Source organism: Lepisosteus platostomus, chromosome 7 (genome assembly GCF_059453375.1).
Source record: "Lepisosteus platostomus isolate fLepPlt1 chromosome 7, fLepPlt1.hap1, whole genome shotgun sequence".
NCBI lineage: Eukaryota > Metazoa > Chordata > Actinopteri > Semionotiformes > Lepisosteidae > Lepisosteus > Lepisosteus platostomus.
The window spans coordinates 964,943-981,017 of NC_142617.1; the positions used below are offsets into that span (position 1 = coordinate 964,943).

The 16,075-nt window shown below is 43.5% G+C and overlaps 1 protein-coding gene and 3 long non-coding RNA genes across 5 annotated transcripts in view; 1 reads left to right on the plus strand and 3 right to left on the minus strand.

Moving 5' to 3' along the window:
* LOC148657726 (cell adhesion molecule DSCAM) overlaps positions 1–6,057 on the plus strand; it is a 165,830-nt gene extending 159,773 nt beyond the window's left edge. For both annotated transcript variants that reach the window (XM_088638376.1, XM_088638377.1), the window contains exons 32-33: positions 364–666; positions 5,048–6,057. In XM_088638376.1, coding sequence (XP_088494502.1) covers positions 364–666; positions 5,048–5,382 — 638 coding nt within the window. In that variant the 3' untranslated portion in view covers positions 5,383–6,057. The remainder of the gene's footprint in view (positions 1–363; positions 667–5,047) is intronic.
* LOC148657728 (uncharacterized) lies at positions 3,950–4,644 on the minus strand. Its single transcript, XR_015939975.1, has 2 exons — positions 4,205–4,644; positions 3,950–4,103 (listed from the first exon to the last, which is right to left on the minus strand). It is a non-coding gene; the product is annotated as an uncharacterized LOC148657728 (long non-coding RNA).
* LOC148657729 (uncharacterized) lies at positions 4,757–6,474 on the minus strand. The gene is made up of 3 exons (XR_015939974.1): positions 6,341–6,474; positions 5,077–5,334; positions 4,757–4,894 (listed from the first exon to the last, which is right to left on the minus strand). It is a non-coding gene; the product is annotated as an uncharacterized LOC148657729 (long non-coding RNA).
* A 408-nt stretch (positions 6,475–6,882) lies between these two features.
* On the minus strand, positions 6,883–13,003 carry LOC148657730 (uncharacterized). Its single transcript, XR_015939973.1, has 5 exons — positions 12,817–13,003; positions 12,585–12,663; positions 10,531–10,703; positions 9,992–10,110; positions 6,883–7,251 (listed from the first exon to the last, which is right to left on the minus strand). It is a non-coding gene; the product is annotated as an uncharacterized LOC148657730 (long non-coding RNA).
* Between the last annotated feature and the right edge of the window lie 3,072 nt (positions 13,004–16,075).

Below are 16,075 nucleotides of genomic sequence, written 5' to 3' on the forward strand. Positions count from 1 at the left end.
AATTGGGCTGGATAAGGATGCCAACTATGGCCGATCATCTTTTTTAACTTAATGGGAATTCCTGAAATTTCAAGCCGTCTGTGGTGTTTCACCAGCATCCAGCCAATAACCTTTTTTTAAAACGTCACTTATAGACCAGTGCATGAACAAATGCCTTTCTTGCAACATTGTCATAGAAACTGAAATGTAGGTGAACTGATGGGTTGGATTGTGGTAGTAGACAGATGAACAAAAGAGTACAGGTGGCCAGCACTGTTCTTAGAGATCTGAACCCCTTGAGCAGTCGCAGGGATTTCATGAAGGTTTTTCCAATCCTGGAAAAATTCACGCCATGAGTGTCCCTCGCGCCCCCTCTCCCGGCAGACCGCGCACGGAGCAGCATGGTGTCCACAGAGAGCGCGTCCTCAACCTACGAGGAGCTGGCCCGCGCCTACGAGCACGCCAAGATGGAGGAGCAGCTGAGACACGCGAAATTCACCATCACCGAGTGCTTCATCTCAGACACCTCCTCCGAGCAGCTGACTGCAGGGACCAATGAGTACACCGACAGCCTGACCTCCAGCACGCCCTCCGAGTCGGGCATCTGCCGGTTCACAGCGTCGCCCCCGAAGCCCCAGGACGGGGGGAGGGTCATGAACATGGCTGTCCCCAAGGCGCACAGACCGGGTGAGGCCCCCTTCTTCCGAAATCAGGGGGGCAGACTGGAGCCAGTGTGCGCACATTGTGAGGGAGTGAACCCCCCCATCTCATTTACAGCTTAGATTAAAAGGTCATGTGCAGTCTGCACACAGCATGCAGCAGATTATACAGTAGTGTCGGCAGTAGATTATATTATAATAGACACCTACACAGGTATGATGCGTGGGAGTCATTACACTTGTTCTGGGGAGAAATTTCAGAATGCAAATGTTCCCAAATTTGAATTAAGAAATGTAGATCGCAACAGTAAAAAAATCATTTAGAACTTCTTAGATATTAAAAGACCTTTTAGAGCTCCCTAGATATTTAAAAATCCCCGAGAGTTCCTTAACTATTACAGTATGTCCCTTTCTAATTAGGCCACAGTGTTCAGTGCTGTGACTTGCGTGTTTGGTTTCCAAGCGGCCCCCCGAGTCGAGCGTCCTTCTCGAGCCCCTGCGTGCGCGAGGGCTCCCGAAGGGCAGGCTCTTCTGAAGTGCGGTTCATGTTGCACTGTTGTAATGGGCACCACATGTAAAGTCTTTTACTTGTTGTGTTGACTGTCCAAACCACTGATGGATAAAGGAGTGTTTGTATAGATTGGTGTTGAGGGATGGTGTCAGCTTTCCGGAGGGCTTGGATTTCCAAGCTCATACTTAATTGATAGCTTTGGCCAGAGCCAGCCCTGTAACGGATCCTGCGGCCTGCTCTTCGCCCCTGGCACTAGTGCTCAGGGAGAAAGCTATCAGTGGCTCGATCTAAGACGATCTTTTGTAAGTACAAAACTGCACTTTACAGTCACAAAGGAGCATTAACTCGACAGCCACTGCCCTGTGACTGAAACTGCCTTCGCTCCTCGTTCCTGGCCTGTTACAGTGTTCCACACCTCCAGTTTGTCCCACCTTCTGGTCACTTTCTGTGAGGGTTGTGTTGCTATTTCACAGAATTATGTTGACAGCTGACAGCTTTACTCTCAGTGAAAGAATGTAGATGTTCATGAAACGGCTCCTCTGTAATATCAGCCTGACCACAGTGATGACTAACTAAAGCCCCAGAGGTCCAGGCTACCTGTTGTTGTCTTTTAAAGAGGATGGGACAGGACCATAGATGTGGCTTCTGCTGATTCTATTCAGAGTGGGTTCTATCAGAAACTGTATTGAGAAAGAGAAAATGATGATTTTCTAGCATCACAAGCTCTTAATGCACAGAACTTTATTTATTTCCATGTTAAACAATGTGTAACAGTCATATAACATCTCCTTCAAAACACTACTACAGTCTATTATAAGAATATTATCATGAGAAAGACTAAGCAAACCATATTTTCTTAAAGCATATTCAGCATTTTAATATAGTACTTATACTGGAGCATGAAAGACAGAGAGAAAGTGAGCAATTTCTCTTGTATCTATTGATGTAATAGAGGGCTGTTTCCTCTTCAAGGCTAAAAGGGTAATTTGCCTCTGATATCTCCTGATAGAGACGGTTCCCTGCATGTAACCTCAGATGGGGACTGACAGCTGTCTCGCTTCGCCCTGGGGTAATGCAGGGAACGTCGGAGGGAGGGGCAGGGGTATGGATTCAGATGAAGAGAAACTGCATTATTCATCCTTCATTTTTAATTCAGGCTTTTTCCAGATTTGAGAGCCTGGTTAGCTCACATCGATTTCAAGAACCACTGGGCTGCCGTCCCAGAAATGTAACGTTATCCGTGTCATACCGTGAGCCACTCGAGCTGGACGCTGACCAGAAAGGTGAACTCTCAGCTCTGTCTTGCAGACCCGAGCGTGGGTTTTGAAAAACCTGCCAGTCAAAGCGCGCCCTCAGTGAGGTCTGCTTTTAAAAACTGCTGAGTGCCATACTTTACTCCCAGCAATGACAAAACTCAAACTAAATGTTTTCAGGTGATAACCTGTGGAAAAGGAGAGAATGTTCCACATAATAGAAACATCATATTCTGTAATGTACATATCATCAAGTAAAACCCTATGGTTTTTGTATGTGTTAATCAAATAGTCCATTATTACTGAAGGCTGCCCAATCATCTCCAGATTTCTACTGTTCTTCTGTTTGCCTGAAACACAGGCTTCGTGCACTGGAAAGCGTTGCACGTGAAGTTCAACTTATTGCCTAATAGAAAAATATTTTTTTTCCCCATTACAGAAAATGGAAACACATTTTTGTCTTTAAGTAAGAATTCGTCCCATCCATTGAGCTCTGCTTACTGTACTTAAGCTTTTAAACATAGTCACAAGGGCTAGACTACTGAAGAAAGAAAAACATGGCTTTTAGATCTTATTACTAAAATCTCATTACATTTTTATTAGTGCACCTTTGTAGTCTCATAGTCAGGGTCTTCTTTCTCAGCAGCACCGTCTTTGCCAGTTCTGAGCACTGCCAGTTCGTGGCTGCGGAGTTGTGTCTTGTAAGCACTTTCTGCAAGGTTCATGATAGAGGCTGAGTGTGACCCAGGGCGCCACGTTGAGCCACAGGAGGGCCCAGGCTCCTCGGAGAGGGACTGTGCTCAGCTCAAACACCTACCTGGCAAGAACAGGGTAGCGCTGAAGAACCTGTACATCCTAGTTCACGGAGTCTGTGGAGCCTTGGGGTTTTAAATTAGCTTAGTTAAGGAGAAGCAGAAGCAGGGGAGAGGTCTGGCCTCTGTCTTCAGGCTGTTGGTAGTTGAAAACCTTGCCCTATTTCATCTTGAGGGTTTGATCGTTCTCTCTCCATTACTTCCTCCTGCCCCCCCACAGTGCATCATCCAACACGAATCAGGTTGGCCCCAGTGTTTATATAGCAAGGGCTGCCTATTGCCATTACCCACTTTAAAGGACTTTAAATTTCTGTAGAAATCATAATCTCTCGTAATTTGGTTGCCTTGTAGTTGGTTTTCTAGAAACTGATTAAATTTAATTCATGAATGCATGAAGGCTGAGATCTATAGCATAACGCATTCACCCTGGAGAAATTCAATTACAGCCCAGCACCATCCATCAGTCTGAGTGGCTTAACAAAGCCAATTAAAAATGCAGAATTTTTTAAAAGCTTACCATTATAATTTGAAACTGCTGTCCAATCTCAATTAAATGAAGACCCTTAAAGAAACACCCCTTAGGATTAATTCACTAGGAGAAAAGGGATAGCTGGCCCCTCCTACCGAAGGCCAGTAAATCCCCATCTAGGACAGTTCAATTTAGCAGACTAGAACTCTTGACAGCACACTGAGCTTGTATTACAGTTGCAATAGGGTAGTTTAGTGACTCCATGCTTGAATTCAGACCTTTATTGGTGCTCTTGGCTCTGAGAAAAGCTACCAATGACAGACAATACATGGAGTGAAAGTTCTTCACCAGTGCTGCCCAGTGGACCAGGATTTCTTCTTCCTCATTAAACATTGTACGAGAGGGAGGCAGTCAGGTAAACTGAAATAAACACAAAAAATATATAGCAATATTTCACTCCAACACACACTGTATTATAGAAAAGCAAAATGTTCTGTTTAAGTAAAAAAAGCATACTGTACCAGAACACATCTGATCACATTTCAGACTTGAGGGAGGGATTGGGAGCTTGTAACCAGTTAGTTCAGCCCATTAGACTGCTGTGGGATCACCTGAGCACTCGGAGAACATCTTCTCTCCTGTTGGAATCTTTTCTCTCTGTTGCGGAAGCAGGCAGCCGTGATACTATGACACACTTCGCTATGACCAGAGTGGAGGCCTGTCAAGTGTGAATATCCTGCAAGCTGCTCCAGGTGCAGCACCACAGCGTAAATATGCTGCTGCATTATCTAAAAAAAAAAAAAAAAAAAAAAACATTTCCCCCCCCCCCGCTCTTGGCAGCAAAGTTTTTCGCTGCATCATGCCTCCTGGCACATTGAGTGAAATCGAGCAAGAAAAAAAAATACATTTATTTATAAGTAACATTTTATGTTCTACCATCTAAATATCCGGTGGCACGGTGGCTATCACTGCCGCCTCGCAGCGCTGGGGCCCCGGGTTCAGGTCCAAATCTTGGGTGATACCTGCTTGGAGGTCACATGTTCTTACTGCGTTCGTGTGGGTTTCCTCCCACAGTCAAAAGGTAAACTGGTAGAACTGTGCCTGTTGCGAGTCTGTGTCTGCCGTGTCCTACGATGGTCTGGAGTCCTGTCCAGGGCGTACCCTGCCTTGTGCCTGTTGCTTGCTGGGATAGGCTCCGGTTCCCCACGACACTGAATTGTATAAAGCAGTTAGAAAATGGATGGATACTAATGTTAGAGACATTTTGTGCAGTAACGCGGTTAAGATCAAGAGCCATAAAGAGAAGGACAGTCGAGCCAAGCCAGCGTGCCGGTCCTCTGACACCCTTTCCGTCTCGTCTCCAGGAGGCGACCTGATGCACCTCCCCCCGTACCTGCGAATGGACTTTCTCTTGAACCGCGGCGGCGCCGGCGCCGGCAGGGACCTGGGACTGGGGCCGGCCTGTCTGGAGCCGCAGAAGAGCCGCACGCTGAAGCGTCCCGCCATCCTGGAGCCCACGCCCACAGAGCCCACCGTGCAGCAGTGGCAGCCGGGGACGGCCTCCACGCTACCCCAGAGGGACGGGGCGGACCTGGGACAGGCCGCCAAAATGAGCAGCTCCCAGGAATCGCTGCTGGACTCAAGAGGACACCTGAAACAAAGCAACAACCCTTACGCAAAATCCTACACCTTGGTATAACAAAGAGCGTGAACCGGACTGCACAAGAGCTCTACCGACGACAGACACACACACAAACGATCAAACACAAAGACAAACACAGCAGTTGTACATAATGTTTCCAATCCCAAAAGGACGCGGAGAAAATGGGTACCTTTATCTTTCTTTCCACCTTATTTTTTACTTGACTAATCATTCGTTTTAAATGATACAGGATGAAGATTGCCAAAATAATTTATTTAAAATGAGAGAAGAATAATATTGAGAAAATTATGATTATTATACAAAAAAAAATGCAAAAACCTCAAAAAAAAAAAGGAGAGGAGGAAGTGTTCAACCGTCTACAGGACGTTGTCACTTTAGTGTTCTCTGTCAGAGCTAACTGTGGATCAGACGTCTGTCCGTTGTTCTTGAAAAAATAATACTGACAGAAAGGAACTACAAACACAAACCAGAGAAGAACGACTTGTCCGACTGTCCAATCTCCACAGATTACGTTTTTTAAAAACAATTTCCTATGGATGCATGGGGACTGAACTGAAAAATGGCTGAAAATCTGACTGAGAATTTTGTCACACACTGAAACAATACAATGTGCAGAGTTATTATTATTATATAAAAAGAAATCACTTTTATTTGTGGATATTACAGGGAAATTGATTTGGTAAATAAAGTCTTTAGTCATGTTTGCACACATCTTTTTTGAATTAGGAAAATGAGCCTCTGTGGATCTTTTTACCTCCAGCAGCGTCACTGATGGGCAGCTGAGACTATAACTTTCCTGAGTTCGGGGGGGCAGCTGGAATTTTACTAGTGCAAAATTAATGTAGATGGTCACCTGTGTAGTAGCACGTATTATAATGAAAACATAAGAAAAATTACAAGAGAGAGGAGACCATTCAGCCCATAGAGCAGACTTGGATGTCAGTAGCTAATTGATCCAATTCAACCGTTAATTTGGAAGAGACCAGGGTATCACCTTCAATAACATGGCTGGGTAGTTCCTCCCACAACAGCCGTTTGTGTAAAGTGCCTCCTGTTCTTAGTCTCCGATGTTCCTGGCCTGTTTCGCTGGTCATTCTGGAAGGGTCCACCAGGCTGGCTTTGATACCTGGGAGGATTTTGAACACATGAATCAAGTTTCCCCCCTCAGTCAGAACTGCTACAGAGCTGGTCATGTGTGCCGGTAGTTCCCATTCCTTTTGCTTTCAGTGCTAATTCTCTTACCCAAAGGTTTCTCTCTCCTACAATAAGGAGAACCCTGGAAAAGCCCCTTTACAATTCAAGTCCTAAATAGATATAGAAATAATCCAGATGGTAAGAGAAACTTCATTGTTGTGTTAATTCATGTCACATCTGTGAATTTGCGTAGTGTTTGCATATGTAGCTCAGTCATCATGCTCTGTATTTAAGAGCTTCATTGCATCTGAAGACTTAAATGATTACTGCTAGCAAGTAACTAACAGATCCTCACCAGAGCTCTGTCCAGCAGCGTCTGTGTAACTGGGCCAGTAGAGGAAACTTGATGAGTGAGGTGGAGGTGGCCAAAGCTTATACACGTACTAGAAACGGTTTCCTCTCCGTCTCTCGCACAAAGACAGTGGTTAAAGAAAACTTACCAACAGATGGTGCTGTGTAGTCAGTTAAAATACCTTACTTGAGGAGAGCTTCACAATTCTTTGTGTGCGATTTTAATCATATCCCCGCACACCCTGGACACACCCAGATGTCTGGGGTGGCCTACAATTCCTCGACGATGTTTTCTTCTGTGACACCAGCTGCTCCTTTGGCAGTTTTCATCTGTGCGAAGACCGTCAGGCAGAGCTACCACACACAGGGGCTTGCTTCTACTTCACACCCTTCGGAATTTTGTTAATCCGTCTATAAGGGCTGAAGAAAAATCATCTTCTAATTCTGTGTTTATTGTGAGCCAGAAAAGGTGTGAGAGAAATTAAAAGCTTTTACTCCAAAACCTGGAGACAGTGAGTGGTCCAGTGTGTCACACATACAATTCAAATTCAGGTAAGGAGGAATTTCAACACATTATACAACAGACACAGATTGCATATTGAGATAATTGCAAATAAGTCATTGGTACATCAAAAAGAGACCATATTTCAGTGGTGTCTTTGTATACAGGATCCCTGCTCCATCTGTGTCTGTAGACAGCAAAGGAATTGGATTTCTCAGTCAACTGATTAAACCCAGGGCCTTTACCGAAACCTGGAGGGTTTTTTCCCGGTGGGGGGAGGGGGGGGGGGGTACTTTTACATTTATTCAGTTAACGTTTAATTGGAGCAGTTCATTCTTTCTTCCCATAAAAATTTGAGAAACCCTGGGCTTAATACCCTGGATTAAAAAAAATGCTTTCTCTGCTGGTATCAACACAAAAGGAGGTTTTATAAGATACATCTCACACAGACCCTCTCTTATGCCTAGCTTTTGCGTTCAAAACTGAAGGCAGTACATACTCTGAGTCTGTGAAGTGCTGTATTATATGAAGTCCTGCTTGCAGACAAAACTGGGTCAAGAACACCGGGTTCTTCATTTGTTGTTGAACACAAGGTTATGCCTTTGCAGCTCTTTATTAAGCATATTGTACCTCTAGCAGTGTATATGCTTTGCTGGGTTTCTAATAGATTGTGCATGCTCATACTGTTCACAGCAGAGATGCCTGGATGCTTAGAGGCCTGTAGTCTAATGAAATTAATGCAATAATGTTAACTTTAGCTGAAGTGCTTTTGCCTTAGATGCATCATTGTGGGGAAAACAGAAGCCAAAGACAAAAAGAGCATCTGTGTGAGAACGTTAAAACTTCAAAGTATTTAAATTTTCTAGCAAAACGATTCGGAAATCACATGTCACACTTCTTATCATGATAACAGAGGCAGATGTAGGCTTTGATCGCCTATATGATAACCTGTAATTGACCAGGATTAACATCACGCGCTTGTGAAACAACTGAGGCAAAACCACTGAACAGTCATTAGCTACAGTACACTGCAGCAAAAGCAATACTTCCCCCTGCATTTCAACTAAGAGAAATGGATGGAGGATTCTGAAACAGCACAGATGCAGCAAATGGTCAGTTCTGAATGTAACTGAAGCCAGAGACATGTTTCAGTTCACTGTGAAGGATTCTGAATGCCTCTTGGCAAAACAGCTCCTAATGTCATCCTCATTATATTAATCTCTCCTGCTATGAATCATGCTGCTTCTCCTGCTGAACCTTCTCACTTTCTCAATAGTCTCCAATCCTTAATTGTCCTATTAATTCCTCAGCTTTCAGGGATGTCACAGTTCAAATCCTTCAAGCCTCCTGGATAGGGAGGCTGAAAATTGCTTTTGCAATCCAATATCACTGATGAGGAGGACAAGCGAGTTGGATTCCAAAGTAAATTTATTACTCTGTGAGACATAACTATATACACCATCCCACTGACGTGCACAGCAAATGAAGCCTAGCTTGGGAAATTTAAACAGGGCTCCCCTCCACCATTATTAACTGTGGGCATAAATAATGTTCTGACAGGGCAGATTCTAGCTAGAAATATGGGAACATGGATTGCGAGACATCGATCGTGGGGAGGCATGGTATGAGGACTGAGGCTCGCTCAGTTTCTTTTAGTCTATATTAATTTATAGTAAGACCACAATGAGGCTGAAAATAAAAGCACCCACCTGAAACTAGAAATTAAAAGGACCAGCACAGGCACTTAATGACCTTGAAAATCGCCGTTTAAATTAAACAAACTATCAGAAGGAAAGCAGACCGTATTTTTGTGAAGATGCAGACCTACTGTTTCAAACTGGCCATTGTAATGCAATACTGATGAAACAAAAGTTATTGTTAGAAACTCAAAAGAAAAAAGCCCAGATTGCAGGTGGATATAAAACTTATTTTCAGGACGCAACTAGCAAATCCTCTAATTTGAGTAAATTAAATAGATAACACTCAGACAAGGGTATGATTCCCAGCATTCTCCTGAGTAACTAACCAGGACAAAAACAAGGGCACGCGAGAGCCCAGGTTGCTGTCCTGGATGCTGCCGGCCTGCATGTTTCTCCATCGTCCTCCTGTCCTGAAAGAGCTCTGCCAGGGAGGCGGGGGACCGGGACGGGCCGGCACCAGAGACGGAGCCCAGACCAGGCAGAATCAGAGGAGCGACGATGGAGGAGGAAATTCAAAGTGGGACAGTCAGCTCTGCTCACAAAACAACAGCAAGGCATCCTGGCACATTTAATCTGTCTTAAATTTTTACTACCTCTTTTTTGTAACCTACTGCTGAAATGGTGTATAAAATAAGCATGTTTTGGGCCATGTACTGGTTAGGGTTACAATTGTCACTACAATTGAGCTAAACAAATCATTTTTCTGGTTTTAAATGAAAAAAAATAAGTGTTTTCAAACTTTTGATTTTTGACAATTTTTGATTGACAGGCACACGGCTTAGCAACAGCTGCAAAACAGGGGCAAATTTCATTGTTGAGGAAATAATAAAACACTTTTCCTGCACTTAAAAGGCATCCTAAAGCACAGCAAAACACATGACAAAATGTCTAAGTGTTGTTTAAACACTAACCCTAACCCTAGCTAGGGCACTTCTGGAACATTTTTCAAAAACCTCACCTTAAACCGCTGTGAGAGCTGGAGAGCAGGTCATCATCAGGGCCCCGTGTTCACGTGTGCTGTGGATCATAAACATGCCATTTCAAGGTGACCGTGCAATCGCTCCACCTTCACTCGCTCTGTGGGATGTAAAAAATCGCTTTTTGACATTGTTGTCCTTCAGCCCAGCGTTTTATTTATTGCAGCTACAATTTCTGTACGGATGAATATTTACCGTTCACATTCCTGATGTGACTGTCTGTACAATATTGTGGAAAACACTTATCAAACATACAGAAGTCACTCAAATACCGTTGAATTCTGTCAGGTGCGGCTCTCACAAGCGGTCAGGGAGATGGGTGGGGAAACTGCTCGGTGTCGTACGGCACAGCAGAACCACAGCACAGTCACGAAGTCGCACACGCGCCGCTTTCTTGCCATGAAAACCCGTTTAACCCCTGTCAAGTACACACTGGGCTGGGGTCTAACACGGCCTGCCCTTCACCTGGGCTGAGTGGACCAGAGAAGAAAGACCAGCCAGCGCTCCAGCCATGACTCACACGTGTCTTTCATCTGGCAGCCGAGGCCAAGTTTCACATCAGATTTCAGCTCTCCGCCAGGGTCCTGCCACTGCATCTCCTCGAGCTGCAAGGGGTCCGTCTGTCCACAAAGGAAATCGGCCTCTAGGCACCGATATTCAGAGTGGGTATGAAAAGGGAGGCTATTCAAGTACCTGAAATGAGGAAAAGCCTGTCACTGCGCACTGCAGCGGAGGAGGAGGTCACTGTCTTTAACTCCTAATCGCTCACCAGTACGACAAGCTGGTGCAAAGACATTTTCTCCCCCCCCCCATCATGAGTTCAGAAACACTCATCTTTGCTATCCAGGTCAGCCCCTTGGCCTGTCGTGGTCAGCCAGTTTCTTTCCGATTGTCACCACCGCAATGAAAATATTTCACTCCACCTTCTCCTTGGCGTTTGTCCAGAAATTGAGCCCTGCTGAGGTGCTGATGGGGCACATCTCTAACTCACACTGAGAAACTCTGTGTCCCGTCACCCAGGAAATTAAACCCACAAGACACATTGGTTTTAAAGCCAAATGGCAGCTTAATTCTCTGTCTATTAAGTCAAATAAACTTAATGTATATAATATTAAGTTATTAATAATCATATTATGTAAATAATGTGAACTGCATACTGTCTTTTTAATTGGACAGCTTGCCTTCCCTTCCTAATTGATTATACTTTGCTGTAACTCTGAAGAAATTTCACAAAACTTTAGAAAATTATTTTAAAACTTAAGAAAATAATTACTTGCAGCAATGTAGATCACTTTTCTGGTGATGTATGATCAAAGTTTGTTCGGTTCCAGTTCATTAATGTCTTAATCATTCTTATGGCATTAATCATTACGTTATTAACAAAAACACAGATTTTTCATGTTATCAGTCTATCAGAGAAGTAAAATTCTTCACAAACTTTAAACAAGAACTATTATATAGGATGGAACTGAAATATCCAAGACTTTGTTGAAAAGGATTTGGATGCCCTTGTAAAGATTCTTTTTCGTTAATGTATTTAGAATCTAGAGAAACGGAAACCCGAATTAAGACTGAAACCTATTCTACTCTGGGGTTTCTGGCCTCTGTAAAATAAACTAAACTGGTGAAGCAGTTTTCCTTCTCCTCCAATCTGCTGTTCACTTGGGCTGCTATTCTATGGCAAACAGAAGAACGACTTTGGGAGTAAAATGCTTTGAGATCTTTTTGGATGAAAAGCACTGTGTTCATGGAAGGCATTGTGAATTTTATGTATAGGTCTACTACAGTGTGTGCACATATTGTAGGTCTAGATCTTAATTTTCTGAAGAGGGTTTTCTACTTTAGCTATATCGTTATTAAGTGATCCTCAATCTGCGACTTGCTCTAGAGAGCAGAACGGTGTCTTTCCCTACGTCCTGAGCTGGATAGCTCTTCCTGCAAAGCTGAATAGATTCAGTCTTTATTGATATGTGACACTTTGCACTATGGTGTGGTAAAAACACTGAAGCCTTCACTTACAAATTTTAGCTTACAGATTTTGTATTTACAGACCAAGTCAAAACTGATTGAGAGTTATTCCATAGAGGTTTCATTTTAATCACACTTTTGGTTAAGGATTTTATTTATTTGCTTCTAGAGATGGGGTAAATTAATATTATTTTGTTTTACTTGCTGGATTTCAGCAATTGGCCTGTTTGCTTGCTTGAGATCTGCCTCACAAAGTACTGTGTAACTGAATGAGTACTTGTGATGGGATTTAATGTTGTACATTCTGCTGCGGGACGCACCGATGTGCAATTACATCCGAGCTCAAACAGCTGAGTCGCAGTCGTATCAATGCCCAACATGTAAGACTGCTTCCACACACAAGTACGATGAAAGACCAGTATATAACAGCCACGGTCACACATCACAAAGCACATTACACTGTGTGTTCAGTCAGGAGAGCAGGCATGATATGCAAATATCACTCTGAGATTAAGAAATGAATGTCTTTTTTTAGGAAAGACTAAGTTTTGTCTTGGTCTCTCAACATTAACGCCACAAACTTCAGCGTTCAACACTTGATTTTACCTTTGACCCTGCGATGCATCTACAGCTTGCCACAAGAGTATCCTTCTTCCACTGCGTGTCACGGCTTGCTTAAACACATCTGGTGCGGAAATAATGATGCATAATAAAGTGATGAGCTCGTCCCCGTAACTCCACTAAACTTAGGACAGTGTTAGTACAGCAAAACCTATGGTAATCCTCCTTGCCCTGCCGACCTCACATTTTCAAATACCAGTAAAGTTTGTGTTCTTACCTTTGCGGAGTGATCAGACGTACTTTACCGTGAAGCGTCCCTGCTACTGCTCCCATTGCGCACATGTTCCGAGTTGACTACCAGTGCGGCTGCTGACCGAACCATAACGAGAAGCAGGGGGGGGGTTGTGTGACCCGGGTCATTTATGTTGGGTTGGTTAGGTCAAGTTTGGTTGATTTCAGGTGTGCTTATACAGAAGCGATATGTTATAAACGTAAAAATATTTTTTTTTCTGTGGGATGGGTCCGCTTAATATATAATAGCGTCGCTGAGGACCTGTAATCACGCCGTGTGAGATAGGCTAGAAGTACCCAGCGGGGCACTATGGGACTTTAAATCCGTAATTAAATTGATCGCTAAATATTGTCGTGTTACTGTCGTGTTGCAGCGACCTTATGTTCATTTTTGTCTTGAAAGTTTAAGCTGAGTGTTTTCCCTGCTTTCTATTTCTACAAAAATCATGTTGTGTTTTTAATCAAAAACAAAAAGTTAAGCCTTGGTTTTCTCATTTATACACCTTAGTGCTTGTTTATAACTGGGGGGAAATCTGCTACTCTAGGGACACAGGGGCATCGTAGTTGGTCCAGGGCCTCAACACTCCTCTGTCACCCATGCTTTTGTCAAGATTAGATAACTTTAATATTTTACCTTTTGGGGTATCTTTTAAATTCGCAGTCCTGATCCTGGAGTACTGCTGCTTCTACTGGTATCCCTTAACCGCCAGTGCTAATTGGTGAAAGTATTCGATGTGCTTGCTAGTTGTGCCTTGCTTCTCTGCCGTCAGGCCCTGGCTTGACTGATGCCCCAGTACAGTGGTGCTAAATCCGGAGTAACCCCTGTGGCTCGTGGTTTCTGCTCCAGCCAAGTTCTTTAGCAGAGGATATTTTATTTCAGTTTTCTGTTAGAGCCATTCTTTAAACCTGAACCTTTACCTGAACCTTGTTTTTATTACTTAAAAGCAAATTCTAGTTATGTGCCTGGTGCACATGCAGTTGCACGTGTGACAGTACCTGCAGTGTATCTGCATGTCCCCTCCACACCAGCCTGTAGGATTCATGCTGGACTATCAATATTTGCATTATACCCTGCAATATCGTTTCATGACACAAATCCTCTTGCAATACGGTATGAGGGACTCAATCAAACACTGCTGAAGGGAAGGCCGATCTGAAAGAGAGGGAGGTTTTACGTTAAATCTCAGCCAGTCCAAAGAACACCCATGGTCCTGTCGCTCAGCAGAAGAGCTGATGGAGGAATTGGGCTCTCTGTCCATATTCTCTGACTGTAGCCTAATTATCATCTCCAACATCTTAAGAAATCTGGCACGTTCGTATTCTTCAGAGAGTGATACGTCATTAGCCGAGTAGCTATTTTTACCCTGCTAATTAAACTTTAAGATTTTCTCACTTCAAGATACCTATACATTTTATTCATGAAAATAAACACAGAGAGATTGTCCTCGTCCACAACAATGTGGGACACTTGGCTGAAACTGCAGAAAAATTGGAGTCTGTGCCCGTGGCTCGTGTCGGGAGCAGTGCCACGTGATGTGAAGAAACTTCAGCTCTGCTCTGCTAGACCTCGGGCTTGCCCTAAACTCCTTTTCTTTCGTTTCCGAGCCTCTGTGAAGCAGAGTAGCCACTTGGAAGAAAATTATGTTAAGATTTTGCAAAAAAGACAGACCTGTTCTGGAGGCAGTACTGAAGCCACTACTCTGTCCCTCTCTGAAGAATCATAACTCAGGCTTGATTGTGTTCAAAAGAGATGCATTTTGCTACCAAGCCCCAGCACTTATGTTTGCTATGCAAAGATCATAATTAAACCTAGAGGCTCCTTGGGCTAGAGTTTCCCTGGCACTCTGTAGCATTAAACAGACAACGTATTGGTGACTCACCTTTTCTTGGGGTGCCGGTCTATCACAGAGCCCCCAGTTCACCAAACCTTACACCTCTGAGCTCTGCCGCTAGTCAGCAGCTCAAGTCCTGATTCTACCACACTTTTCAGCCACAAAAACAAAATCATCCTGCTCTGTGATCCTGGAGTACTTGTTCAGAAGTGAGTTCTTTCATTCGTACAAGCCCAGTGCACTTGTGTCAGTTTGGAATCAGCTGCACTCCTTCTGGCTGTCATGTGTTTTGGCCTCGGGAAGGACCAGAGTAAATAATACTTTCTAGCTCACTGGCGCTGACCCCATGGACAGTCCTGAAAGTCATTTTTCCTCACATTGAGCTTTCAGTGTTAATGGAGCTGAAGTTCCCAGTGGCTGTCTATGACCATTAGAAATCTGCTTGCTGTAGTAAAGTAAAAGTTTCTGCCCTGCACTTAGGCCAATGACCTCCAGTGATGAATGTATCACTAAATCGTGATTGCAAATGAGCGTGTCTTTTTTCACCTCTGCTGAACTGGCAGTTTCAGGCTTGCAATACAAAATATTGATGCACTGTCTTGCTGAAAATACCAAAGCCTGTATACAATGCTTCAGTAAGTTCTCTGAACAATTGATCTGCAGGGCAAAAGGAAACAATGCTTGTTTTCAATAGACTGGTCTAGTGAAAGTGCAGTCATATCTGTGCACTTGTTCCCTATTTCTAAGCAAAAGGAACACATACTGTGATAACATAGTGACATCTTAATGTATGGTAGTTTATCAAAAGCATTCTTCTATATCTTGCAGAAATTAGATATGCACTTCTTTTGAATCTTCCAGAAATAATTGTGAGCTGAAGGAAAGACTCCACATATTGCATGAGGGCCCTGAAGGCAGTTATACTCCTTTATGGTTTTCTGGTGTTTGATGAATAAAACTGCGACACAAGTCGAACACACAAGAGTAAGACGAAAGCGGATCAGCGACCAACAAACAATATTCACCGTGTTGCTGAAATGCACGTCACTGGAGGCGCAGTGAAATGAATCATGACACACCTACCTGATCTCCAGAGAGCATTTCAGTTCAGGCAGCAGAAGTGTCTCTTTTCAGATGTGGAAACAAACAGTGGTTGTTGATTTACTCAACACGATCTGTGATACTGCTATAAAGAGCATTACCTAAGAGCAGACAGTAAGATCCACAGAGTTTCACATGCTACTTCAGAAAGGGTGGGAGAAGTTAGAATCCTAAAGATTAGGGAAGATGATCAGTTAAAATCCATTTTGCACTATAAAGCACCTGAATGTTGAGCTTTATTACAGTACCACCGTGTCCATCCATGATTAATCCAGTGAAACCACCTTGTCATTCACCATGGGCAGCAGATGA